At 68.3% G+C, this 27,895-nt stretch overlaps 2 protein-coding genes across 7 annotated transcripts; one reads left to right on the plus strand and one right to left on the minus strand.

The window, feature by feature from the left end:
• DLG4 (discs large MAGUK scaffold protein 4) lies at positions 1-23,536 on the plus strand. 5 transcript variants are annotated; one of them, XM_071800167.1, is made up of 21 exons: positions 1-21; positions 4,853-4,918; positions 5,027-5,080; positions 5,199-5,249; positions 5,522-5,646; positions 6,622-6,791; positions 8,085-8,221; positions 9,551-9,689; positions 11,533-11,671; positions 12,786-12,942; positions 14,537-14,639; positions 16,289-16,403; positions 17,390-17,563; positions 18,191-18,227; positions 18,333-18,360; positions 19,109-19,156; positions 19,229-19,330; positions 20,690-20,862; positions 21,473-21,582; positions 22,300-22,391; positions 22,955-23,536. In XM_071800167.1, the coding sequence occupies exons 4-21, from the start codon at positions 5,220-5,222 to the stop codon at positions 23,059-23,061; spliced, it is 1,986 nt and encodes a 661-aa protein (XP_071656268.1). In that variant the 5' UTR covers positions 1-21; positions 4,853-4,918; positions 5,027-5,080; positions 5,199-5,219; the 3' UTR covers positions 23,062-23,536. The 5 variants fall into 5 exon arrangements, with proteins under 5 accessions (XP_071656268.1, XP_071656271.1, XP_071656270.1 ...); XM_071800170.1 differs by lacking the exon at positions 1-21 and adding an exon at positions 1,475-1,575; XM_071800166.1 differs by lacking the exon at positions 1-21 and adding an exon at positions 2,898-2,945.
• Positions 23,526-27,496, minus strand: LOC139825842 (mannose-P-dolichol utilization defect 1 protein-like). Of its 2 annotated transcripts, XM_071800191.1 has the most exons (7): positions 27,289-27,496; positions 26,961-27,026; positions 25,780-25,912; positions 25,077-25,162; positions 24,881-24,999; positions 24,296-24,406; positions 23,526-23,849 (listed from the first exon to the last, which is right to left on the minus strand). In XM_071800191.1, exons 1-7 carry the CDS (start codon positions 27,458-27,460, stop codon positions 23,724-23,726), a joined length of 813 nt encoding a protein of 270 aa, XP_071656292.1. In that variant the 5' UTR covers positions 27,461-27,496; the 3' UTR covers positions 23,526-23,723. The 2 variants fall into 2 exon arrangements, with proteins under 2 accessions (XP_071656292.1, XP_071656291.1); XM_071800190.1 differs by lacking the exon at positions 24,881-24,999.
• Positions 27,497-27,895: the final 399 nt, after the last annotated feature.

A 27,895-nucleotide genomic window follows, 5' to 3' on the forward strand; every position in this document is an offset into this window, starting at 1 on the left:
CCGCCCCCCCCGCGGCTCCGGGTAACGACCCCGAACCCCCGGACGGACACACGGACACACAAACCCCCCCGGACACACGGACAAACCCCCCAGGACGGACACACGGACACACGGACAAACCCCCCCCCAGACAGACACACGGACACACCCCCCAGGACGGACACACGGACAAAGACCCCTGGACAGACACACGGACACACAAAACCCCCCCCAGACAGACACACGGACAAACCGCCCCCCCCAGACAGACACACGGACACACCCCCCAGGACGGACACACGGACACCGACAGACACGCGGACATCGACAGACAGACGGACGGACGGACACACGGGGGGTGTCAGACACACGGACACACGGGGGGGTCAGACACACGGACACACGGACACTAACGCTTCACAGCCCCCGGACAGACACACGGACACACGGGGGTGTCAGACAGACGGACACACGGGGGTGTCAGACACACGGACACACGGGGTGACGGACACACGGACACACGGGGGTGTCAGACACACGGACACACGGGGTGACGGACACACGGACACACGGGGGTGTCAGACACACGGACACACGGGGTGACGGACACACGGACACACGGGGGTGTCAGACACACGGACACACGGGGTGACGGACACACGGACACTAACGCCTGACACCCCCCGGACAGACACACGGACACACGGGGTGTTCCCCCCCTCCCCCCCCGCCCCAGACGGACCCACGGACAAACCCCCCCGTACAGACCCACGGACACCAACGGGTTAACCCCCCCCCCCTTTCCCCGCCCCCCTTTCCCCGCCCCCCCGGCTCCTCCGCCCGCGGCCGCCGCTGCGCCCCCCCCGGCCCGAACCCCAACGGCCGCGGGGGCTCCGGGGGCTCCGCGTTCTCACCCCCCCGCTCCTCCGCCCCCCGGCTCCCGCACCCCCGGGGCTCCATCACCCCCCCCCGGGGCTCCATCACCCCCCCCCGGTCTCCATCCCCCCCCCCCCCCGGTCTCCAGCATCCTCCGCTCCCTCATCCCCACCCGCGCTCCATCCCGACCCCCCCGGTTCCTCCATCCCGACCCCCCCGCTTCTCCATCATCCTCCGGTCCCTCACCCCCCCCCCATTCTTCATCCCCCCCTCCTGGGTCCCGCATCATCCTCAGCTTCTCCATCCCCCCCCCACCCCGGTTTCTCCATCATCCTCCGGTCCCTCACCCCCCCTCCCCCGTCCCTCACCCCCCCTCCCCGGTCCTCCATCCCCCCCGGTCCTCCATCCCCCCCCGGTCCTCCAAACCCCCCCCCCCCGGTCCTCCAACCCCCCCTCCCCGGTCCTCCCCCCCCCACTTCTCCATCCCCCCGCTCCCCATCATCCCCGGTCCTCCCCCCCCTCCTCCTCATCCCCCGGCTCCTCCATCCCCGCTTCTCCCGCCGCCCCCCACCCCGGGGCTCGGTCCTCCAAACCCCCCCTCCCCGGGTCCTCCACCGCCCCCCTCCGTGTGCCCCCCCCCCCGAGCCCCCCGCCCGCCCCGGCGGCCCATGAGCGGCCCCGGCCGCCGCCATGGACTGTCTGTGCATCGTCACCACCAAGGTACGGCCGGGGGGGCCGGGGGGGCGCCGGGGCCGCCACCGGGACCGGGCAACGGCGCCGGGATCGGGCCCGGGGCCGCCGCTCTGGGCCGGGGCGGGGGGGATGCTCGGTGGTATCGGGGCGCCGCTCTGGGCTGCTGAGGTGGGGCGGGGGGGGCAGCTCTGTGGTCCTAAGGGGCCGTTCTGGGCTGGCGGGGGGATGCTCTATGGTCTCAGGGGGTCCCGTCCAGGCGCCCGGGGGTCACTCTATGGTCCTGGGGGAGGCCTGGCTGTGCTCCCCAGGGGGCGTCTCTGTGGTGCTGGGGGTCCCGGGGGGGAAACGCTGGGTGTGATTTGGGGGGGGGGGGGGGGTCCTCCCAAGGCTGCCCCCCCTCAGTGTCACAGCGTGTGTGGGGGGGGTGCGAGTTGGGTGGGGGGCACCCAGGCCGCTGGGGCCTGTCCATCGCGTCTCTATGGCACTGGAGGACCCGGGGGTCCCTGTCCCTCCCTGGGCGGGGTGGGGGGGTGTCGCTGTGTGTCCCCTCCCTGGGGGTTGGGGGGTGTGTGTGGGGGGTCGTTGTGTCCCCCCTCCCCCCCCCCCCCCCCCCGTGGGGGCCGCGGGGGCGGCGCGTGCGCGCGGGGGTGTCCGGCGGGCGCGTGCGTTTCCGTGGCAACGCGTGTGCGTGGGGGGGGGGGGGGGGTGCGCACACACACGCACACACAACAGGTGTGAACACGCGTGTCGCCCCCCCCCCCGCGCTCTACACGGGGAGGGTGGGGGGGGGCGGATTTTAGGACCGGGGAGGGGGGGGTTGACACCCCACACCTCCCTGTGCCCCCCCCACCTGCATGAGCATCCCCCCCCACACTTTGCATCCCCCGTCCCCCCCATTCCCCCCACCCCCCAAAATCCTTTTCCCGCCCCCCCCCCCCCGCTCCATCCCTTTCCCGCGCCCGCGCGCGCGCCGTCGCCATGGCGACGCGGCCCCTCCCCGTTGCCAGGCGACGCGGCCCCGCGGCGTTTCCCCGGCAACGCGCGGGAGGGCGGAGGCTCCGCCCACCGCTCCGCCCACCGCTCCGCCCACCTCCCCGCCCGCCGCTCCCGCTCCCTCCCCACCACGTGGCTCCCTCCCGCGCATGCGCAGGCGCCGCGCCCGCCGCCCCCGGTTAACCCTTGACGCCCCGCGCGTTGCCATGGCGACGGGGATGTTGGGGGGGGCGAGGCCCAGTGAGGGTTGGGGCGGGTACGGCGGGCGGGAGGGGCCAAACCGGGCCCGGTACCGGGGAATGGGGGGGCGGCCCGGGCCCGGGGGGGTCACTCGGTGCCCGGGGGGGGCACTGTGCGGGGGCTCGGCCGCTGTACGGCGGCCGCGAAGGGCCCCGCGCGTCCCGGTACGGCGGCCCGGGGGGGCCATGGTTCCCCCGCGCGGTTTAATCCCGGCGGTTTAAGCGCGGCCGCGGGGCCCGATGGGGGCGGCCCGGGATGGCGGGGCCGGGCGCGGGGCCGGGCGGGGAGCGGGGGGAGCCGGGGGACCCGGGCGGGGGTCCCGGGGGGGGTCCCGGCTGCTTCTCCCCGCTGCTGTGCCAGTGCCGCCTGCGCTGGCGGGACCGGAGCCTCTCGCTGGCGTTCGGCTGCAAGGTGGGGGGGACCGGGGGGATGGGGGCACTGGGAACAATGGGGGGGCCGGGGGGCAATGGGGGTGATGGGGGGACCAGGGGGCAATGGGGGTGATGGGGGGACTGGGGGCGATGGGGACATTGAGGGCACTGGGGGGCAATGTGGGGACTGAGGGCACTGGGGGTAATGGGGGGCAATGGGGGGACTGGGAGTGATGGGGACATTGGGGGCACCAGGGGGGCAGTGGGGGGACTGAGGGCACTGGGGGTGATGGGGGCACTGGGGACAATGGGGGGACTGGGGGCGATGGGGACAATGGGGACATTGGGGGCACTGAGGGGCAATGGGGGGACTGGGGGTGATGGGGACATTGGGGGCACTGAGGGGCAATGGGGGGACTGGGGGTGATGGGGACACTGGGGGCACTGGGGGGCAATGGGGGGACTGGGGGCAATGGGGGGACTGAGGGCACTGGGAGCAATGGGGACAATGGGGGTGATGGGGACCAAGGGAGCAATGGGGACATTGGGGGCAGTGGGGACATTGGGGGGACCGGGGGTAATGGGGACACTGGGGTCAATGGGGGCACTGGAATCAGGTACTGGGGATACTGGGAGCAATTAGATCGGGATACTGGGGGGGCTGGGATCAGGTACTGGGGATACTGGGAGCACTGGGATCAGATACTGGGGTACTGGGAGTGGGTACTGGGGAGACTGGGAGAGATGGGATGGGGATACTGGGGGAAATGGGATGGAGATACTGGGAGGACTGGAATCGGGTACTGGGGATACTGGGAGCAATTAGATCAGGATACTGGGGATACTGGGGGGGCTGGGATCAGATACTGGGGATACTGGGAGCAGATACTGGGGATCCTGGGAGCACTGGGAGCAGGTACTGGGGATACTGGGGGGGCTGGGATCAGGCACTGGGGATACTGGGAGCACTGGGATCAGGTACTGGGGATACTGGGAGCACTGGGATCAGGTACTGGGCACACTGAGAAAGATGGGATGGGGATACTGGGGAGACTGGGAGAGATGGGATCAGGTACTGGGGATACTGGGGGGGCTGGGATGGGGATACTGGGGGGGCTGGGATCAGGTGCTGGGGATACTGGGGGGGCTGGGATCAGGTGCTGGGGATACTGGGAGCACTGGGATGCAGATACTGGGGGGCTGGGCTGTTGTACTGGGAACACTGGGAGGTGTGGGACTGGGGGCCCTGGGGGTGCACTGGGCTCGTACTGGGAGCACTGGGAGGAGGGGGGGTGCCCCAGTTTGGGGGTGTCCCCGTGTCCCCCCCCGCTCCCCCCGCCCCAGTTTATCCCAGTTAATCCCCGCCTGGGATTGGCCGGGACGCAAATCGCTGCTGGGATTAAACTGGCGGCCCGGACGCCTGGGTCCCCTGCGGGGGCGGGGCCCGGACGCCTGGGTCCCCTGAGCCCCCCACCCCCCCGAACGCCTGGGTCCCCTGAGCCCCCCACCCCCCCGGACGCCTGGGTCCCCTGAGCCCCCCACCCCCCCAAACGCCTGGGTCCCCTGAGCCTCCCCCCCCCCCGAGCGCCTGGGTCCCCTGAGCCCCCCCGGACGCCTGGGTCCCCCCGCGCGCTGTGTAATTAACTAACGAGACCCCCCCGGGCTCGTTAATTAGCGTTAATTAGCGTTAATTACCGCAGAAGTACCGCTACCAGGATGAGGACAGCCCCCCCCTGGAGCAGAGCCCCGCCCACCTGCCCAGCCAGGTAACCCCGCCCCCGGGCGGTGATGTCACGGATGTGGTGACGTCACGGGGTGTGATGACGTCACCGGGGGGGGTGTCTGACCCCCCCACCCCCGTGTCCCCCCCCCAGGCCAACTCGCCCCCCGTCATCGTCAACACCGACACCCTGGAGGCCCCGGCCTATGTGAGTGACCCCCGGGACCCCCAGGACCTCTCGGGGACCCCCGGTGTCCCCCCCATGACCCCGTGTCCCCCCCATGACCCCGTGACCCCCCCCGTGACCCCGTGTCCCCCCCCCCCAGGTGAACGGCACTGAGGGCGAGATGGAATATGAGGAGATCACGCTGGAGCGGGTGAGACCCCCCCGGCCCCCCCAAACCTTCCCGACCCCCCCGACCCCCCAGCCCTCCCTGACCCCCCCCCAGTGCCCCCCAAACCCCCCCAGTCCCCCCTGACCCCCCAGCCCCCTCCTCTGCCTCATTACGGGCTGTTCACTCTGGTCCCTACTGATGGCTGCACTTTCAATTCCACCCCCCAAACCCCCTTGGGGAGTCCCCCAAGCCCCCCAAACCCCCTTGGGGAGCCCCCCAAGCCCCCTGGCCCCCCCACTGACCCTCCCCCCCAGGGGAACTCCGGGCTGGGGTTCAGCATCGCCGGCGGCACCGACAACCCGCACGTCGGGGACGACCCCGGGATCTTCATCACCAAAATCATCCCCGGGGGGGCGGCGGCGCAGGACGGGCGGCTCAGGTGGGACCCCCCCGGACCCCCCCGAACCCCCCTGAACCCCCAACCCCCCCGGGACCCCGCCTCTAACACACTATGGGTTGTTCACTCTGGTCCCTACTGATGGCTGCATTCACAACACCCCCCCAAAGCCCCCTGGGACACCCCAAATCCCCCCAAAATGCCCCAGGGACCCCCCGAGGGACCCCCTGACCCCCCATTTCTCCCCACCAGGAACCCCCTGACCTCCCCTCTAACACATTACATGTTGTTCACTCTGGTCCCTACTGATGGCTGAACTCCCAACTCCCCCCCAAATCCCCTTGGGACCCCCCAAATCCCCCCGAAACGCCCCAGTGACCCCCCAGACCCCTCCCGTAACACACTATGGGTTGTTCACTCTGGTCCCTACTGATGGCTGAACTCCCAACTCGCCCCCAAATCCCCCTGAGACCCCCCAAATCCCCCTGAAATGCCCCAGGGACCCCCCCAGGGACCCCCTGACCCCCCATTTCACCCCACCATGAACCCCCTGACCTCCCCTCTAACACATTACATGTTGTTCACTCTGGTCCCTACTGATGGCTGAACTCCCAACTCGCCCCCAAACCCCCATGGGACCCCCCAAATCCCCCTGAAACGCCCCAGGGACCCCCCCAGGGCTCCACAGACCCTTCCTCTCCCTCATTACGGGTTGTTCACTCTGGTCCCTACTGATGGCTGAACGCCCAACTCCCCCCCAGATCCCCCTGGGACCCCCCAAATCCCCCTGAAACGCCCCAGGGACCCCCCCAGGGACCCCCTGACCCCCCATTTCACCCCACCAGGAACCCCCTGACCTCCCCTCTAACACATTACATGTTGTTCACTCTGGTTCCTACTGATGGCTGAACTCCCAACTCGCCCCCAAACCCCCATGGGCCCCCCCAAATCCCTCCGAAACGCCCCAGGGACCCCCCCAGGGGCCCCCCCAGCCCCCCCGACCCCCGTTTCCCGCAGGGTGAACGACAGCATCCTGTTTGTGAACGAGGCGGACGTGCGCGAGGTGCCGCACAGCGCGGCCGTGGAGGCGCTCAAGGAGGCGGGCGCCGTGGTCCGGCTCTACGTGGTGCGGCGCAAGGCGCCCGCCGAGCGCGTCCTGGACGTCAAGCTGGTCAAGGGGCCCAAAGGTGGGGACCCCGAAACCCCCGGGCGCCCCCTGACCCCCCCAGACCCCCCCAGATCCCCCCAACCCCCCCCAGACCCCTCAAAACCCCCTGGGATCCCCCCAAGCCCCAGGACCCCTCGGGGTGCTGGATGTCAAGGAGCCCAAAGGTGGGGACCCCCCAGCACCCCCAAAACCCCCCAGGCACCCCCTGAGCCCCCCAAAACCCCACAGTCCCCCCCAAAACCCCCACAGACCCCTCAGGATCCCCCAAAACCCCCTGGGGTCTCCCCAACCCCCAAGAGCCCTTGGGGTGCTGGACATCAAAGGACCCAAAGGTGGGGACCCCGAAACCCCCCAGGCGCCCCCTGACCCCCCCAAACCCCCCCAGACCCCCTCAAAACTCCCGGGACCCCCCAAGCCCCCACAGACCCCTCGGGATCCCCAGGCCCCCCCTGGCACCCCCAAAACCCTGGGGACACCCCTGGGACCCCCAGGTCTGGGGTTCGGTGTCATTGGGGTGACAGGGGGGGTGATGGGGGGGGTGACAGGGGTGACGTGTCCCCTGTCCCCAGGTCTGGGGTTCGGTGTCATTGGGGTGACGGGGGGGGTGATGGGGTGACAGGGGTGACGTGTCCCCTGTCCCCAGGTCTGGGGTTCGGTGTCATTGGGGTGACAGGGGGGGTGATGGGGTGACAGGGGTGACGTGTCCCCTGTCCCCAGGTCTGGGGTTCGGTGTCATTGGGGTGACAGGGGGGGTGATGGGGTGACAGGGGTGACGTGTCCCCTGTCCCCAGGTCTGGGGTTCGGTGTCACTGGGGTGACAGGGGGGGTGATGGGGTGACAGGGGTGACGTGTCCCCTGTCCCCAGGTCTGGGGTTCGGTGTCACTGGGGTGACAGGGGGGGTGATGGGGTGACAGGGGGTGACGTGTCCCCTGTCCCCAGGTCTGGGGTTCGGTGTCATTGGGGTGACGGGGGGGGTGATGGGGTGACAGGGGTGACGTGTCCCCTGTCCCCAGGTCTGGGGTTCGGTGTCATTGGGGTGACAGGGGGGGTGATGGGGTGACAGGGGTGACGTGTCCCCTGTCCCCAGGTCTGGGGTTCGGTGTCATTGGGGTGACAGGGGGGGTGATGGGGTGACAGGGGTGACGTGTCCCCTGTCCCCAGGTCTGGGGTTCGGTGTCATTGGGGTGACAGGGGGGGTGATGGGGTGACAGGGGTGACGTGTCCCCTGTCCCCAGGTCTGGGGTTCGGTGTCATTGGGGTGACGGGGGGGGGTGATGGGGTGACAGGGGGTGACGTGTCCCCTGTCCCCAGGTCTGGGGTTCAGCATCGCGGGGGGGGTGGGGAACCAGCACATCCCCGGTGACAACAGCATCTACGTCACCAAAGTCATCGAGGGCGGCGCCGCTCACAAGGACGGGCGCCTGCAGATCGGGGACAAGATCCTGGCCGTGAGTGACACGGGGACAGGGGGACAGTGGGGGCATGGGGGGCACTGGGGGCATTGGGGACAATGGGGTCATGGGGGGCATTGGGGGCAACGGGGACATTGGGGTCAATGGGGGCATTGGGGGCAATGGGGGCATTGGGGACAATGGGGATCATGGGGGCATTGGGGTCAATGGGGACATTGGGGTCATGGGGGACATTGGGATCATGGGGGTCATGGGGGGCATTGGGGTCATGGGGGGCATTGGGGACACTGGGGTCATGGGGGGCATTGGGATCATGGGGGACATTGGGGACAATGGAGTCATGGGGGCATTGGGGACATTGGGGACATTGGGGTCATTGGGGGCATTGGGGACAATGGGGGCAACGGGGACATTGGGGACATTGGGGGCATTGGGGGCATTGGGGACATCGGGGGCAATGGGGACATTGGGGTCATGGGGGTCATTGGGACAGCGCCAGTGCCACCTTGGGGACACTGGGGACATCGGGGGACACGATCAGGGGAGGGGACAGGGCTGGGTGGTGGCTCTGCTGTCCCCATGTCCCCATGTCCAATATCTCCCGTCTCCCCAATGTCCCCATGATGTCCCCAATGTCCCAAATGCCCCCACGTCCCATATCCCATGTCCCCATGATGTCCCCATGTCCCCATGACGTCCCCAATGCCCCCATGTCCCACATCCCATGTCCCCCTGTCTGCCTGTCCCCCAATGTCCCCATGTCCCCCAATGTCCCCATATCCCATGTCCCCATGATGTCCCCATGATGTCCCCATGATGTCCCCATGATGTCCCCGTCCCCAATGTCCCCATGTCCCCATGATGTCCCCATGATGTCCCCATGATGTCCCCGTCCCCAATGTCCCCATGTCCCCACGATGTCCCCATGATGTCCCCATGATGTCCCCACGATGTCCCCATGTCCCCAATGTTCCCATATCCCATATCCCATGTCCTCCTGTCCCCAGTGTCCCCATATCCCATATCCCCATGATGTCCCCATGATGTCCCCATGTCCCCAATGTCCCCATATCCCATATCCCCATGATGTCCCCATGATGTCCCCATGTCCCCAATGTCCCCATATCCCATATCCCCATGATGTCCCCATGATGTCCCCGTGATGTCCCCCTGTCCCCAATGTCCCCATGATGTCCCCATGATTTCCCCGTCCCCAATGTCCCCATATCCCATACCCCCTATCCCCACAATGTCCCCCTCCCCATGATGTCCCCCTGTCCCCAATGTCCCCATATCCCCCTGTCCCCCCATGTCCCCCAGCCCCCCCTGACGTCCCCATGTCCCCGATGTCCCCGATGTCCCCAGGTGAACAACGTGAGCCTGGAGGACGTGATGCACGAGGACGCGGTGGCCGCGCTCAAGAACACGTTCGACGTCGTTCACCTGCGGGTGGCCAAGCCGGTCACCTACCTTGGGGACACCTTCCCGCCCGATGTCACCGGCTGTGAGCGGGGACGGGGACGGGGGACACAGGGACATGTCACCTACCTTGGGGACACCTTCCCGCCCGATGTCACCGGCTGTGAGCGGGGATGGGGACAGGGGACACAGGGACATGTCACCTACCTTGGGGACACCTTCCCGCCCGATGTCACCGGCTGTGAGCGGGGATGGGGACAGGGGACACAGGGACATGTCACCTACCTTGGGGACACCTTCCCGCCCGATGTCACCGGCTGTGAGCGGGGACGGGGGACACAGGGACATGTCACCTACCTTGGGGACACCTTCCCGCCCGATGTCACCGGCTGTGAGCGGGGACGGGGACGGGGGACACAGGGACATGTCACCTACCTTGGGGACACCTTCCCGCCCGATGTCACCGGCTGTGAGCGGGGACGGGGACGGGGGACACAGGGACATGTCACCTACCTTGGGGACACCTTCCCGCCCGATGTCACCGGCTGTGAGCGGGGACGGGGACGGGGGACACAGGGACATGTCACCTACCTTGGGGACACCTTCCCGCCCGATGTCACCGGCTGTGAGCGGGGACGGGGACGGGGGACACAGGGACATGTCACCTACCTTGGGGACACCTTCCCGCCCGATGTCACCGGCTGTGAGCGGGGATGGGGACGGGGGACACAGGGACATGTCACCTACCTTGGGGACACCTTCCCGCCCGATGTCACCGGCTGTGAGCGGGGACGGGGACGGGGGACACAGGGACATGTCACCTACCTTGGGGACACCTTCCCGCCCGATGTCACCGGCTGTGAGCGGGGATGGGGACGGGGGACACAGGGACATGTCACCTACCTTGGGGACACCTTCCCGCCCGATGTCACCGGCTGTGAGCGGGGACGGGGGACACAGGGACATGTCACCTACCTTGGGGACACCTTCCCGCCCGATGTCACCGGCTGTGAGCGGGGACGGGGACGGGGGACACAGGGACATGTCACCTACCTTGGGGACACCTTCCCGCCCGATGTCACCGGCTGTGAGCGGGGACGGGGACAGGGGACACAGGGACATGTCACCTACCTTGGGGACACCTTCCCGCCCGATGTCACCGGCTGTGAGCGGGGACGGGGACGGGGGACACAGGGACATGTCACCTACCTTGGGGACACCTTCCTGCCCGATGTCACCGGCTGTGAGCGGGGACGGGGACGGGGGGACACAGGGACATGTCCCTGTGTCCCGATGTCCCCATTGTACCCCAATGTCCCCTGATGTCCCCCATGTCCCCCGATGTCTCCATGTCCCCTGTGTCCCCATGCCCCCCCTGTCCCCAATGTGCCCATTTCCCTGTGTCCCCAGCGTACCCCAGTCCCAATGTCCCCCATGTCCCTATGTCCCCATTGTACCCCAATGTCCCCTGCTGTCCCTGGATGTCCCCTGACATCCCCTGTCCCCTGATGTCCCCCGATGTCCCCTGCTGTCCCATGTCCCCTGCCAACCCCATGTCCCCTTCTGTCCCCTGCTGTCCCCCTGTCCCCTGATGTCTCCTGATGTCCCCTGACATCTCCTGATGTTCCCTGACGTCCCCATGTCCCCTGCTGTCCCCATGTCCCCTGACATCCCCATGTCCCCTTCTGTCCCCTAATGTCCCCGTCCCCTGTCGTCCCCTGTCCCCCGATGTCCCCATGTCCCCCCTGTCCCCTGACGTCCCCCGATGTCCCCATGTCCCCCCTGTCGTCCCCTGTCCCCCGATGTCCCCATGTCCCCCCTGTCCCCTGACGTCCCCCGATGTCCCCATGTCCCCCCTGTCCCCTGTCGTCCCCCGATGTCCCCATGTCCCCTGCTGTCCCCTGACGTCCCCTGTCCCCTGTCCCCAGCGTACCCCGGTCCCCTGGACTCCGAGCTGCCCCCCCAGAGCTTCCTGGGCCCCGAGTTCCCCGCGGCCGCCACCCCCACGTCCCCACGGCGCCTGTCACCGGGTCCCCGCGACCTCCTGCCCGAGGACGACGTCCCCAGGTACGGCCCCGCGTCCCCAATGTCCCCAATGTCCCCAACGCGTCCCCTGGGCTGTCACCGGGTCCCCGCGACCTCCTGCCCGAGGACGACGTCCCCAGGTACGGCCCCGCGTCCCCAATGTCCCCAATGTCCCCAGGATGTCCCCACGTGTCCCTGGGATGTCCCCAGGGTCCCCAAGGATGTGTCCTGGGGTGTCCCCATGGGTGTCCCTGGGCTGTCCCCACACCACGTTCCCCAGTGTCCCCAATGACCCCAATGTCCCCATCACCTCCAGTGACCCCAATGACCTCATGTCCCCAATGTCCCCATGTCCCCAATGTCCCCATCACCTCCAATGACCCCAATGCCCCCAATGTCCCCATGTCCCCCACATCCCCATTGCCCCCAATGACCCTGATAACCCCCAGTGTCCCCAATGCCCCCAATGTCCCCATTGCCCCAAATGACCTCGTGCCCTCAATGACCCCATTGCCCCCAATGACCTCATGTCCTCAGTGTCCCCAATGCCCCCAATGTCCCCATTGCCCCAAATGACCTCGTGTCCTCAATGTCCCCCTTGCCTCGGATGTCCCCAATGTCCCCATTGCTCCCAATGCCCCCAGTGTCCCCACTGACCTCATGTCCCCATCGCCCCCGATGTCCCCATTAACCCCAAGATCCCCAACGACCCCCAACAATGTCCCCAGGGACCCCAATGTCCCCATTGCTCCAAATGACCTCATGTCCTCAATGTCCCCCTTGCCCCCGATGTCCCCAATGTCCCCAGGGACCCCACTGCCCCCAGTGACCTCATGTCCCCATTGCTCCCTTTGTCCCCATTGCCCCCAGTGTCCCCATTGCCCCCATTGCTCCCATTGCCCCCAATGTCCCCATTGCCCCAAATGACCTCATGTCCTCAATGTCCCCCTTGCCCCCGATGTCCCCAATGTCGCCCGTGTCCCCAGGGACCCCATTGCCTCCAATGACCTCATGTCCCCAATGCCCTCATTGCTCCCATTGCCCCCCATGTCCCCATTGCCCCCATTGCTCCCATTGCCCCCAATGTCCCCCGATGTCCCCATGTCCCCCGATGTCCCCATGTCCCCCGATGTCCCCATGTCCCCCGTGTCCCCAGGGACCCCCGGCGCATCGTGATCCACCGCGGCTCCACGGGTTTGGGTTTCAACATCGTGGGGGGCGAGGATGGCGAAGGGATCTTCATCAGCTTCATCCTGGCGGGGGGCCCGGCCGACCTGAGCGGGGAGCTGCGCAAGGGGGACCAGATCCTGTCCGTGAGTGTCCCCAGTGTCCCCAAACTGTCCCCAGTGTCACCACAGTGTCCCCAGTGTCACCAAACTGTCCCCAAGAGTCCCCAACATCACCAGTGTCAGCGTCACCCCCCTGTCCCCATGTCCCCCCTGTCCCCACGGGTCCCCAGGGCCCGGCCGACCTGAGCGGGAGCTGCGCAAGGGGGACCAGATCCTGTCCGTGAGTGTCCCCAGTGTCACCACAGTGTCCCCAATGTCACCACAACATCACCAGTGTCAGCGTCACCCCCCTGTCCCCATGTCCCCCCTGTCCCCACGGGTCCCCAGGGCCCGGCCGACCTGAGCGGGAGCTGCGCAAGGGGGACCAGATCCTGTCCGTGAGTGTCCCCAATGTCACCACAGTGTCCCCAATGTCACCACAGTGTCCCCAGTGTCACCACAATGTCCCCAATGTCACCACAGTGTCCCCAATGTCACCACAATGTCCCCAATGTCACCACAACATCACCAGTGTCAGGGTCACCCCCCTGTCCCCATGTCCCCCTGTCCCCACGGGTCCCCAGGGCCTGGCCGACCTGAGCGGGAGCTGCGCAAGGGGGACCAGATCCTGTCCGTGAGTGTCCCCAATGTCCCCAAACTGTCCCCAGTGTCACCACAGTGTCCCCAATGTCACCAAACTGTCCCCAAGAGTCCCCAGCATCACCAGTGTCGCCATCACCCCCGTGGCCGTGTCCTCTGGTGCCATGTCCTGTGTCCCATGTCCGTGTCCTGTGTCCCTATCCCATGTCCATGTCCCATGTCCCTTGTCCCATGTCCCAGTCCTGTGTCCCATGTCCCTGTCCCCTGGTGACGTGTCCCATGTCCCATGTCCCTGTCCCCTGGTGACGTGTCCTGTGTCCATGTCCCCGTCCCCGGTGACGTGTCCCATGTCCCGTATCCCATGTCCCGTGTCCCCATCCCCGGTGACGTGTCCTGTGTCCCGTATACCATGTCCCGTGTCCCCGTCCCCTGGTGACGTGTCCCATATCCCATGTCCCGTGTCCCGTGTCCCCGTCCCCCGGTGACGTGTCCCGTGTCCCATGTCCTGTGTCCCGTGTCCGTGTCCCTGTCCCCAGTGACGTGTCCCATATCCCATGTCCCGTGTCCGTGTCCCCGTCCCCAGTGACGTGTCCCATGTCCCGTGTCCCGTGTCCGTGTTCCCGTCCACCGGTGACGTGTCCCGTGTCCCATGTCCCGTGTCCGTGTCCGTGTCCCCAGTGACGTGTCCCATGTCCCGTGTCCCTGTCCCCGGTGACGTGTCCCATGTCCCGTGTCCCATGTCCCGTGTACCCATCCCCGGTGACGTGTCCCATGTCCCATGTCCCGTGTCCCGTGTCCGTGTCCCCAGTGACGTGTCCCATGTCCCATGTCCCGTGTCCCGTGTCCGTGTCCCCGTCCCCGGTGACGTGTCCTATGTCCCATGTCCCGTGTCCGTGTCCCCGTCCCCCGGTGACGTGTCCCGTGTCCCGTGTCCCGTGTCCGTGTCCCCGTCCCCGGTGACGTGTCCCATGTCCCGTGTCCCGTGTCCCGTGTCCGTGTCCCCGTCCCCGGTGACGTCCCCGTCCGTGTCCCCGTGCAGGTGAACGGCGTCGACCTGCGCGGTGCCACCCACGAGCAGGCGGCCGTGGCGCTGAAGAACGCGGGGCAGAGCGTCACCATCATCGCCCAGTACCGGCCCGAGGGTGAGACCTGGACCCATGTCCCCTGTCCCCTGTCCCCTGTCCCCATGTCCCAGAGCGTCACCATCATCGCCCAGTACCGGCCCGAGGGTGAGACCTGGACCCTGTCCCCTGTCCCCTGTCCCCTGTCCCCATGTCCCAGAGCGTCACCATCATCGCCCAGTACCGGCCCGAGGGTGAGACCTGGACCCTGTCCCCTGTCCCCTGTCCCCTGTCCCCATGTCCCAGAGCGTCACCATCATCGCCCAGTACCGGCCCGAGGGTGAGACCTGGACCCATGTCCCCTGTCCCCTGTCCCCTGTCCCCATGTCCCAGAGCGTCACCATCATCGCCCAGTACCGGCCCGAGGGTGAGACCTGGACCCATGTCCCCTGTCCCCTGTCCCCTGTCCCCATGTCCCAGAGCGTCACCATCATCGCCCAGTACCGGCCCGAGGGTGAGACCTGGACCCTGTCCCCTGTCCCCTGTCCCCATGTCCCCTGTCCCCATGTCCCCATGTCCCCTGTCCCCTGTCCCCATGTCCCAGAGCGTCACCATCATCGCCCAGTACCGGCCCGAGGGTGAGACCTGGACCCATGTCCCCAATGTCCCCATGTCCCCATGTCCCCATGTCCCCTGTCCCCTGTCCCCATGTCCCAGAGCGTCACCATCATCGCCCAGTGCCGGCCCGAGGGTGAGACCTGGACCCATGTCCCCTGTCCCCTGTCCCCTGTCCCCTGTCCCCATGTCCCAGAGCGTCACCATCATCGCCCAGTACCGGCCCGAGGGTGAGACCTGGACCCATGTCCCCTGTCCCCTGTCCCCATGCCCCCCATGTCCCCATGTCCCCATGTCCCCATGTCCCCCCATGTCCCCATGTCCCCATGTCCCCATGTCTCCATGCCCCCATGTCCTTGTCCCCATGTCCCCATGTCCCCATGTCCCCCATGTCCCCCATGTCCCCATGCCCCCATGTCCCCATGTCCCCATGTCCCCCATGTCCCCATGTCCCCCATGTCCCCCATGTCCCCCATGTCCCCCATGCCCCCATGTCCCCCATGCCCCCATGCCCCCATGTCCCCATGTCCCCATGTCCTCATGTCCATGTCCCCATGTCCCCCATGCCCCCCATGTCCCCATGTCCCCATGTCCCCATGTCCCCATGTCCCCCATGTCCCCATGTCCCCCATGTCCCCATGTCCCCATGTCCCCCATGTCCCCCATGTCCCCATGCCCCCATGTCCCCATGTCCCCATGTCCCCCATGTCCCCCATGTCCCCCATGTCCCCCATGTCCCCCATGCCCCCATGTCCCCCATGCCCCCATGTCCCCATGTCCCCATGTCCTCATGTCCATGTCCCCATGTCCCCCATGCCCCCCATGTCCCCATGTCCCCATGTCCCCATGTCCCCATGTCCCCCATGTCCCCATGTCCCCCATGTCCCCATGCCCCCATGTCCCCCATGTCCCCCATGTCCCCCATGTCCCCATGTCCCCCATGTCCCCCATGCCCCCATGTCCCCATGCCCCCATGCCCCCATGCCCCCCATGTCCCCATGTCCCCATGTCCTTGTCCCCATGCCCCCATGCCCCCCATGTCCCCATGTCCCCATGTCCTTGTCCCCATGTCCCCATGTCCCCATGTCCCCATGTCCCCATGTCCTTGTCCCCAGAGTACAGCCGCTTCGAGGCCAAGATCCACGACCTGCGGGAGCAGCTGCTGAGCAGCAGCCTCGGCTCGGGCAGCGCGTCCCTGCGCAGCGACAGCAAGGGCGGCTTCTACGTGCGGTCAGGGGGACATGGGGACATCGGGGACATTGGGGACATTGGGGGACATGAGGCCATCGGGGGACATGGGGACATCGGGGGACATGGGGACAGACACGGGGACATGGGGCTCGGGCAGCGCGTCCCTGCGCAGCGACAGCAAGGGCGGCTTCTACGTGCGGTCAGGGGGACATGGGGACATCGGGGACATCGGGGACATCGGGGACATGGGGACAGACACGGGGACACAGGGCTCGGGCAGCGCGTCCCTGCGCAGCGACAGCAAGGGCGGCTTCTACGTGCGGTCAGGGGGACATGGGGACATGGGGACATCGGGGACATCGGGGACATGGGGACATCGGGGACATGGGGGACATCAGGGACATGGGGACATTGGGGGACATTGGGGACATCAGGGGGTGTGTGGGACAGCAGGGGGTCCAGGGGATGTGGGGACATGGGGACACTGCGGGTTCCTCAGCCAGGCCGGGGGGACGGGAGGGGACACTGGGGGTGACAGGGGGACCCCGAGGTGACCCCGAGGTGACCCTGAGGTGACCCTGAGGTGACCCCGAGGTGACCCAGGTGCCATTGGTGTCCCCAGGGCGCTGTTCGACTCGGAGAAGCCAAGGGCTGCGGGTTCTGAGCAGGCGCTGTCCCTGCCCTTGGGGACACTGGGGGCACTGGGGCTGTCTCAGGGCACACGGGGGGACACGGGGCACACAGGGGGTGACTCACAGCACACGGGGTGTCCTGGGTGACTCTGAGGTGACCCCGAGGTGGCCCTGAGGTGGCACTGAGGTGCCATTAACGTCCCCAGGGCGCTGTTCGACTCGGAGAAGCCAAGGGCTGCGGGTTCTGAGCAGGCGCTGTCCCTGCCCTTGGGGACACTGGGGGTGACAGGGGCTGTCTCAGGGCACACGGGGGGTGACTCACAGCACACGGGGTGTCCCGGGTGGCCCCGAGGTGGCCCTGAGGTGCCGTTGGCGTCCCCGCTGTCCCCGCAGGGCGCTGTTCGACTCGGAGAAGGCCAAGGACTGCGGGTTCCTGAGCCAGGCGCTCTCCTTCCGGTTCGGGGACGTCCTGCACGTGCTGGACGCCTCCGATGACGAGTGGTGGCACGCGCGGCCCGCGGGGGGGGGGCAGCCCCCGCACGTCGGCTTCATCCCCTCCAAGAGACGGTGGGGGAGGGGCGCGCGGGGGGGGTGGGGGCGTGGGGGGGATGGGGGGCGTGGGGAGGGGGAGGGGGGGATGGGGAGAGGGGGAAATGGGGGGTGGGGGATGGGGGAACCTGGGGGGGAGGGGGGTTGGGGATGGGGGAATGGGGGGAATGGGGAATGGGGGATGGGGGATGGGGGTGGGGGAATGGGGGATGGGGGATGGGGAATAGGGGATGGGGGTGGGGGAATGGGGAGAATGGGGATGGGGAATAGGGGATGGGGGTGGGGGAATGGGGAGAATGGGGGATGGGGGATGGGGGATGGGGGATGGGGGTGGGGGAATGGGGGGAATGGGGGATGGGGATGGGGGAAATGGGGGATGGGGAATAGGGGGTGGGGATGGAACTGGGGGGATTGGGGAATGGGGGAGGGGGGAATGGGGGATGGGGGTGTGGGGGATGGGGGAAGGGGGAATGGGGTATGGGGAATGGGGGGAATAGGGGTGGGGGATGGGGGTGGGGGGTGGGAATGGAGATGGGATGGGGGAAATGGGGGGGATGGGGGAGGGGAATGGGGGTGGGGGATGGGGAGAATGGGGGGAATGGGGGATGGGGGAGGGGGCACTGGGACCAGCCCCTCTGTCCCCAGCGTGGAGCGGCGCGAGTGGACGCGGCTCAAGGCCAAGGTCAGCCCCTCCCCCCCCGTCCCCCCCAGCCCCCGCCCCTCCCCCCCGCCCCTCCCCCCCCCCCCCTCGCCCTTCCCCCCCTCACCCTTCTCTCTCTCCCCGCAGGATCGGGTCCCCGGATCGGGCCCACAAGGTGGGTGTGGCCTCCCCGCCCCTCCCCCACACCCCCCTGCATGTCCCCACCCCCTCCCGCACTCCTGGGTCCCTCCCTGGGGGGTGGGGCAATCCCCCAGGTGCGGGTGGGGGCGGTTGGAGCCTCATTAGCGGCACCTGCGGGTAATTAGCGGGTGGTTAATGAGCCCTCGGCTGCCTGGGAGGGACCCGCCTGCTGCACCCGCACTCCTGGGTCCCCCCCGAACTCCTGGGTCCCCCCCGAACTCCTGGGTCCCCCCGAACTCCTGGGTCCCTCCTGGGTCCCCCCCGAACTCCTGGGTCCCTCGGGGCACTCCTGGGTCCCTCCCAGACACCTGGGTCCCCCCCGAACTCCTGGGTCCCCCCCAAAACTCTTGGGTCCCCCCCGAACTCCTGGGTCCCCCCCGAACTCCTGGGTCCCTCGGGGCACTCCTGGGTCCCCCCCAAACTTCTGGGTCCCTCCCAGACTCCTGAGTCCCCTCCCCCTGAACTCCTGGGTCCCTCGGGGCACTCCTGGGTCCCTCCCAGACGCCTGGGTCCCCCCCAACTCCTGGGTCCCTCCCGGACGCCTGGGTCCCCCCAGACTCCCAGGTCCCCCCCGAACTCCTGGGTCCCCCCGAACGCCTGGGTCCCCCTTGAACTCCTGGGTCCCTCCCGGACGCCTGGGTCCCCCCAGACTCCCAGGTCCCCCCCCACCTCCTGGGTCCCCCCGAACGCCTGGGTCCCCCTGACCCCCGTGTCCCCCCTAGGGCGCGAGGACGCGGTGCTGAGCTACGAGACGGTGACGCAGATGGAAGGTGGGGGGGGCGGGGCGGCGGGGCGGGGCTCAGGGGTCAAGGTCGGTGCCAAGGTCGCTGCCCCCCCCCCAGTGCACTACGCGCGCCCCATCATCATCCTGGGCCCCAGCAAGGACCGCGTCAACGACGACCTGCTCTCCGAGTTCCCCGACAAGTTCGGCTCCTGCGTCCCCCGTGAGTGGCACCGGGGACACCGGGGACACGGGGGGGACACGGGGGGGACATCGGGGGGACCCCACGGGCGGCCCCGGGGCGGCCGCTGCCCCACGTCCCTGGCCCCGTGGCCCTGTGGCCCCCGGCGCTGTGCCCATGTGCAAGTGTTTGGCCCCATGGTGGCCCCGTGGTGGCCCCATTGTGTCCCCATGGTGGCCCCATGTCCCTGTCCCCATGGCCCTGGCCCCATGTGCAAGTGTTCGGCCCCATGGTGGCCCCATGTCCCTGTCCCCATGTCCCTGTCCTCATGTCCCTGTCCTCATGTCCCTGTCCCCATGGCCCTGTCCCCATGTCCCTGTCCTCATGTCCCTGTCCTCATGTCCCTGTCCCCATGGCCCTGTCCCCATGTGCAAGTGTTCATGGTGGCCTCATGGTGGCCCCATTGTGTCCCCATGGTGTCCTCATGTCCCTGTCCTCATGGCTCTGTCCCCATGCCCAAGTGTTCGGCCTCATGGTGGCCCCATTGTGTCCCCATGTCCCTGTCCTCATGTCCCTGTCCCCATGGCCCTGTCCCCATGTCCAAGTGTTCGGCCCCATGGTGTCCTCATGGTGTCCCCATGATGTCCCCATTGTGTCCCCATGGTGTCCCCATGTCCTCATATCCCTGTCTCCATGTCCAAGTGTTTGGCCCCACGGTGTCCCCATGGTGTCCCCATGGTGTCCCCATGTCCCTGGCCCCATGGCCCTGGCCCCATGGCCCCCGCAGTGTCCCCAGTGCTGTCCCCATGTGCAAGTGTTCGGCCCCATGGTGTCCCCATTGTGTCCCCATGGTGTCCCCATGGTGTCCCCATTGTGTCCCCATGGTGTCCCCATCATGTCCCCATGTCCCTGTCCCCATGTCCAAGTGTTTGGCCCCACGGTGTCCCCATGGTGTCCCCATGTCCCTGGCCCCATGTCCAAGTGTTTGGCCCCACGGTGTCCCCATCATGTCCCCATGTCCCTGGCCCCACGTCCCTGTGCCTGTCCCCATGCTGTCCCCATGCTGTCGCCATGTCCCTGTCCCCGTGATGTCCCTGTGATGTCCCCATGCTGTCCCCACGGTGTCCCCATGCTGTCCCCATGGTGTCCCCAGACACGACGCGTCCCAAGCGCGAGTACGAGGTGGATGGGCGCGATTACCGACCTGTCCCCACGTCCCTGTCCCCACGGTGTCCCCACGGTGTCCCCATGTCCCCACGGTGTCCCCATGTCCCCAGACACGACGCGTCCCAAGCGCGAGTACGAGGTGGATGGGCGCGATTACCGACCTGTCCCCACGTCCCTGTCCCCACGGTGTCCCCACGCTGTCCCCGTGTCCCCACGCTGTCCCCATGTCCCCAGACACGACGCGTCCCAAGCGCGAGTACGAGGTGGATGGGCGCGATTACCACTTCGTGGCGTCGCGGGAGCGCATGGAGCGCGACATCCAGGGCCACAAGTTCATCGAGGCCGGGCAGTACAACAGCCACCTGTACGGGACCAGCGTGCAGAGCGTGCGCGAGGTGGCCGAGCAGGTGACACGGGGACACAGGGGGACACTGGGGACACGGGGGGACATGGGGACATGGGGACAGGGGGGACATGGGGGGACATGGGCACCATGGGGGGCAGTGCAACAGCCACCTGTACGGGACCAGCGTGCAGAGCGTGCGCGAGGTGGCCGAGCAGGTGGGACATGGGGACACAGGGGGACATGGGGACATGGGGGGACATGGGGACACATGGGGACATGGGGACGGGGGGGGGAACATGGGGACATGGGGACGGGGGGGGACATGGGGACACATGGGGGGACATGGGGACATGGGGACGGGGACATGGGAACAGGGGGTTATGGGTACATGGGGATATGGGGACATGGGGACAGGGGACATGGGGACAGGGGGATATGGGGACATGGGGACAGTGCAGAGCGTGCGAGAGGTGGCTGAGCAGGTGGGATGGGGAGAGGGGGACATGGGGACATGGGGGGACATGGGGACAGCGCACAGCGTCAGGGCAGTGGCCAAGGGGGGGGAGATGGGGACACCATGGAGACACTCGGGGGGTGCGGGTGACGTCACGGGCGTGACTCTGACGTCACGAGCGTGTCTGTGACGTCACGGTGTCTGGCGGGGGGGGCAGGGCAAGCACTGCATCCTGGACGTGTCGGCCAACGCCGTGCGGCGGCTGCAGGCGGCGCAGCTGCACCCGATCGCCATCTTCATCCGGCCCAAGTCGCTGGAGAACGTCCTGTGAGGGCGGGGCCCGACGGGGCGGGGCCTCAGGGGTGGGGCCTAACGGGGGCGGGGCCTCAGGGAGGGGTGGGGCCGGGCCCGGGTGGGGGGCAGCACTGAGGACTCGAACCGCCCACACAGGGGGTGATGGGGAGTAAGGAGGGGGCGGGGCTTGCGGCAGGGGGCGTGGCCTTGCGGTGGGCGTGGCCACAAGGAGGACTCGAAGCGCCCCCACTGGGCGTTTATGGAGGAGGGAGGGGGCGGAGCCTGCGGATGGGGGCGTGGCCACACGTGGACTCAGCGGGGAGGGGGCGGAGCCTGTGGATGGGGGCGTGGACTTAGGGTGGGCGGAGCCGCAGAGGGGCCTCGAACCTCCCATCCACTGGATGGGGGGCGTGGCCTGCGAGGGCGTGGTCGCTGCAAGGAGGCGTGGTCTCGTTTGGGGGCGTGGCCTGTAAGCGGAAGGGGCGGGGCTCCACGGAGCGGGTGGGCGGGGCCGGGGAAGGCGTGGTCTCGGAGGGGCGTGGCCTGCTTTAAGGGGGCGTGGTCTGATTGAGGGGCGCGGTCTGCGGGGGCGTGGCCTATCAGCAGAGGGGGCGGGGTTTGGTGGGGCTCGCGGGAGGGCGGGGTTTGGCGCGAGGCGGGGCCTGCCGGAGGGGTGGGGCCGGGGAAGGCGTGGTCTCCGTGGGCGGGGCTCTGCGGGGGCGTGGCCTGCAGCCGTGGCTCCGCCCCCAGGGAGATCAGCAAGCGCGTGACGGAGGAGCAGGCCCGGAAAGCGTTCGAGAGGGCGACGAAGCTGGAGGCCGAATTCACCGAGTGCTTCTCAGGTGGGGAGGGGACACGGGGACCCCCCCGGGACACCCCCAACACCCCCGGGACCCCCAGACCCCCCCCAGGGACCCCCAACCGCCCCCGCCCCACAGGGACCCTCCCAACCCCCCCCCAAAAACTCAATTCAGGGGTGTTCACTCTGGTCCCTACTGATGGTTGCAGACCTGAAGTCCCCCCCCAGCCCCCCAGGGACCCCCAGACCCCCCCAACCCCACATGGACCCTCCCAAAACTCAATTCACCGCTGTTCACTCTGGTCCCTACTGATGGCTGCACACCCCAAATCCCCTCCCAACACCCCCACCAACCCCCGAGTGACCCCCAGACCCCCCCCATGGACCCCCAGCTCCCCCCGCCCCACAGGGACCCTCCCAAACCCCCCAAAAACTCAATTCACCACTGTTCACTCTGGTCCCTACTGATGGCTGCACACCCAATATTCAGCCCCCAAACCCTCAGGGACCCCCCAAACGCCCCCAAATCCCCCCCAGCCCTCCCCCCAGGACCCCCCCAGACCCAGGGGGTGTCCGCCCCCCCAATTAACCCCCATTCCCCCCCAGCCATGGTGGAGGGCGACAGTTTCGAGGAGATTTACCACAAGGTGAAGCGCGTCATCGAGGAGCTCTCGGGTCCCTACATCTGGGTCCCCGCCCGCGAGCGCCTTTAGGGGCTGGGGGGGCCCCCCAAAAACACCCCCTGACCCCCCCTGGAACGGGGGACCCCCAAAAAAACGGGGACCCCCCCACCCAGGATGGGGGGCAGCTGCATGTTGGGGGAGGGGTGAGACCCAACACCCCAAAACAACGGGGGGCGGGGGTCCCCGGTGTGATGTGGACCCTCCCCCCACCCCCCCGCGGCGTTTTTTTGGGGGGTGGGGTCCCCAAACTGCCCCCTCCCCCCACTTTGGACTGGATTTTTGTACATATAATTCTATATATTTGTACGCCCGGGGGGGGGGGTTGGGGTGTCCCCCCCCTCCCCCCAAATCTCGGCCCCCGCACCCCGGGGGGGGGTCTGGGGGGGTCCCCTGGGTCCCCCCCACTTTGGTGTGGGGGAGGGGGGGAGATGAGAGTATTTTGCATAGAAATAATTAATTATTGGTGGGAATAAACGGAGTCGAGTCGCAGGGGGTCAGGGGTTAATTAACCTCTAATTAAAAATAACGGGGGGGGGACACCTTTATTGGGGGGGGTGGAGGGGGTGGGGGGGGGGGGGCTCTGGCCCGGATGCCTGAGTCCCCTGGAGCTTTCCCACAGGTGGACCCAGGCGTCCGGGGGGGTCCCAGCCCCGGCCCCTCCCCCACACCGAGCCGGGGGTGGGGGAGGGGCCTCAGTCGGCTTTGGGGTGGGGGGGAGCGGGGGGGCCCCCCCGGTAATACAGAACCTGCCCCAGCAGCAGCGCGTTGCAGGCGGCCGAGGCCACGAAGGTCGAGGCCAAAAGGAGGTCCCCGGTTTCCTGGGAGGGGGGGGACAACAAGGGGTTTTGGGGGTGGCAGGGGAGGGTCGGGGGGGCGTTGGGGGGGTGTCCCAGGGGCATTTGGGGGCATCCCAGGGGGTTTGGGGTTGATTTTGGCTGCGCAGCCATCAGTAGGGACCAGAGTGAACGGCCCCCAAATGAGTTTTACTGGGGTTTGGAGGGGTGGGTGGGGTTGGGGGTTCTGGGGGGGTGGGGTCGGGGGTGGTCCTGGAGGAGTTGGGGGTGTCCAGGAGGGATCCCAGGCGATTTGGGGGGGGATTTTGGCTGCGCAGCCGTCAGTAGGGACCAGAGTGAACGGCCCCCAAATGAGTTTTATCGGGGTTTGGAAGGGTGGGGGGTCGGGCGTTCTGGGGGGGGTTTGGGGAGGTCCCGGGGGGGTGGGGGAGGGGTGTGGTGGGGGAGGGGCGGGGGGGGGAGGGGCGCACCTGCAGGGACGTGAAGACGCGGGCGAGCGCCCCCCCCAGGAGCAGCCCCACCGTGATCCCCGAGAGCTGCCCCGTGTGCCCCTGCCTGTGATTGGTCAGAGCCTGCAGGAGCTGGGGGCGGGGCCAACGGGAGGGGCGGGGTCAGGGACCCAGGCGTCCGGGTCCCTCCCCTTGCGACCTAAATTAACCCTCTCCCCTCACCCCCCCCCCAAAACAGGGACCCAGGCGTCCTGCCCCACCCTCTCATCCACCCCCAAAAGGGACCCAGGCGTCCGGGTCCCTGCCCCCACCCCCCGAGGGACCCCCCCTCGACCCTCCCCACCCCCCCCCTCAAAGGGACCCAGGCGTCCGGGTCCCTGTCCCCACCCCCCGAGGGACCGCCCTCGACCCTCCCTCCCCCCCCGCCCCCCCAAAGGGACCCAGGCGTCCGGGTCCCTGCCCCCACCCCCCGAGGGACCCCCTTGACCCTCCCCCCATCCCCCCAAGAAGGGACCCAGGCGTCCGGGTCCCTGCCCCCACCCCCCGAGGGACCCCCCCCCTCGACCCCCCCCCCCCCCAAAAGGGACCCAGGCGTCCGGGCCCCACCCTGCTGCCCACGATGATTGGCAGGTTGGCCGCCTGCAGCGCGGTGAGGAGCGCGGGGGGGGCGCGGGGGGACGTGAGGACCCCCAGGGACCCCCAGAACGCGGCCAGCAGCAGCACCCCTGGGGGGGAGGGGCGTCAGGGGACCCAGGCGTCCGGGCGGCCCCCGCCCCCCCCCCCCAGCCCCTCCCCCGCTGACCTCGGGCCGTGTGACCCCGGAAGTGCAGGATGAGGAAGAGGAGGGTGAGGGTCTGGAACAGCAGGAACAGCGACTCCCCCCAGGCGCTGGGGGAGGGGAGGGGTCAGAGGGGACCCAGGCGTCCGGGCCCCATAAACCCCCCCACAGGGGACCCAGGTGTCCCCAAGAAGGGACCCAGGCGTCCGAGTGTCCCCAAGAAAGGACCCAGGCGTCCGGGCCCCCTAAACCCTCCAAAAAGGGACCCAGGTGTCCAGGGGGCCCCCCCACCCCAGGGGACCCAGGCATCCGGGCCCCCCAACCTCCCCTACAGGGGACCCAGGCGTCCGGGCTCCCCCAAGAAGGGACCCAGGCGTCCGGGTCCCCCAACCTCCCCTACAGGGGACCCAGGCGTCCGGGCTCCCCCAAGAAGGGACCCAGGCGTCCGGGTCCTCTAACCCCCCCCCACAGAGGACCCAGGCGTCCGGGCCCCCCCAAGAAGGGACCCAGGTGTCCCCAGGAAGGGCCCCAGGTCCCCCCAGGAAGGGCCCAGGCGTCCCCAGGAAGGGACCCAGGTGTCCCCAGGAAGGGCCCAGGTGTCCCCAGGAAGGGACCCAGGTGTCCCCAGGAAGGGCCCAGGCGTCCCCAGGAAGGGACCCAGGCGTCCCCAGGAAGGGCCCCCGGGGTCCCCAGGAAGGCCCCGCCCCCCGCCCCCGGCCCGTCTCACCTGAAGGGGAAGCCGCGGGCGGTGCCGTAGGCCACGCTGCCCCCCAGCGCCAGCAGCTCCAGCCCCACGGCGCAGGCGCTCAGCCCCGCCCCACTGCGGGCGCCCCACACCTTCAGCACCTGCGGCAGCTTCACTGGGGGGACACGGGGGTTACCCCAAACCCCCAGACCCACAGACTGCTCACTGCGGGACGTTCACTCTGGGCCCTACTGATGACCCCACTCCCAGTGCCCCCAAACCCCTCCTGGGGCTTGATATGTGCTGTTCACTCTGGGCCCTACTGATGACCACACTCCCAGTGCCACCAGACCCCTCCTGGGGCTCACTTTGTGCTGTTCACTCTGGTCCCTACTGATGACCCCACTCCCAATATCCCCCCAGACCCCTCCTGGGACTTATTGTGTGCTGTTCACTCTGGGCCCTACTGATGACCCCACTGCCAATACCCCCAAAGCCCTCCTGGGACTTATTGTGTGCTGTTCACTCTGGGCCCTACTGATGACCACACTCCCAATATCCCCGGACCCCCCTGGAACTTAATATGTGCTGTTCACTCTGGGCCCTACTGATGACTCCACTCCCAGTACCCCCAGACCTCTCCTGGGGCTTAAAATGTGCTGTTCACTCTGGGCCCTACTGATGACCACACTCCCAGTACCCTTGAACCCCTCCTGGGACTTATTGTGTTCTGTTCACTCTGGTCCCTACTGATGACCCCATTCCCAATACCCCCAAAACCCCCTTAAACTTAAAATGTGCTGTTCACTCTGGGCCCTACTGATGGTTGGAGCCCCAACACCCCCCCCCACCCGGGCTGTTCACTCTGGTCCCTACTGACGGTCACAGCCCCAACACCCCCCCACCGGGGCTGTTCACTCTGGTCCCTACTGATGGTTGGAGCCCCAACACCCCCCCCCACCCGGGCTGTTCACTCTGGTCCCTACTGACGGTCACAGCCCCAACACCCCCCCACCGGGGCTGTTCACTCTGGTCCCTACTGATGGTTGGAGCCCCAACACCCCCCCCCACCCGGGCTGTTCACTCTGGTCCCTACTGACGGTCACAGCCCCAACACCCCCCCACCGGGGCTGTTCACTCTGGTCCCTACTGATGGTTGGAGCCCCAACACCACCCCCCCACCCGGGCTGTTCACTCTGGTCCCTACTGACGGCCGCGCTCACCCAGCACGGAGCCGCCCACGATCGCGTAGCCCAGCGCTTTGCTCACGAGGATTTTCAAGCACGGAACTGGTTGGGGGGGAGGGGGGGGAAAAACACGCGTGGGATCAACGGGAACCCCCAAAACAGCCCCCAAACCCCCAACTTCCGCCCGGCACCAAGATGGCGGCGCCAACTTCCCGCGCCAAACCCCGCCCGACCCGCCGGGAACTTCCGCCCGGCGCCAAGATGGCGGCCGACACCCCCCCCCCCCCCACGCACCTCCGCCCGCCGCCCCCGCGTGGCCCCGCCCCCCCCGCGTGGCCCCGCCCCCCCGGTGCCCCCCCCGCACCGTGCAGCAGGCGCCGGTGCAGCAGCAGCTCCTCGAAGCAGCGGTCGGGCAGCAGCACCGGGACGAGCCACGCGCGCAGCGCCTCCATGGCGGGGCCGCCGCTTCCGGTGCGGCGGAACGGCCCGCCCCCTGCGCCGCCATTGGCCCGGCCGAGCAGCCGCCGCGCTCCCATTGGCTGCGGCAGCGGAGCCTCACCGTAGGCGGACACGCCCCCGGGGCTGAGATTGACGGCGACCCCCGCGTGACTGTGCAGCTTGGCGGTGATTGGCCGACGGGAGACGCGCCGCGCTGCCATTGGCTGTCCCACTAAGGCCCCGCCCCTGCGCTCCCATTGAGGGGGTGACTGGGGGTCCTGGGGGGTTGACCTGGGGGTCCTGAGGGGTTCACCTGGGGGGTCCAGGGTGGGGGTGATTGTGGGTCCTGGGGGGGTTGACCTGGGAGTCCTGGGGGTGTCCTGGTGGGGTTGACCTGGGGGTCTTAGGGGGGTTGACCTGGGGGTCCTGGGGGTTCACATGGGGGTCCTGGGTGGGGGTCCTGAGGGGTTGACCTGGGGGTCCTGGGTGGGAGTGATTGGGGGTCCTGGGGGAGGGGGTTGACCTGGTGGTCC

This window comes from Patagioenas fasciata, chromosome 29, assembly GCF_037038585.1.
Source record: "Patagioenas fasciata isolate bPatFas1 chromosome 29, bPatFas1.hap1, whole genome shotgun sequence".
Lineage (NCBI taxonomy): Eukaryota > Metazoa > Chordata > Aves > Columbiformes > Columbidae > Patagioenas > Patagioenas fasciata.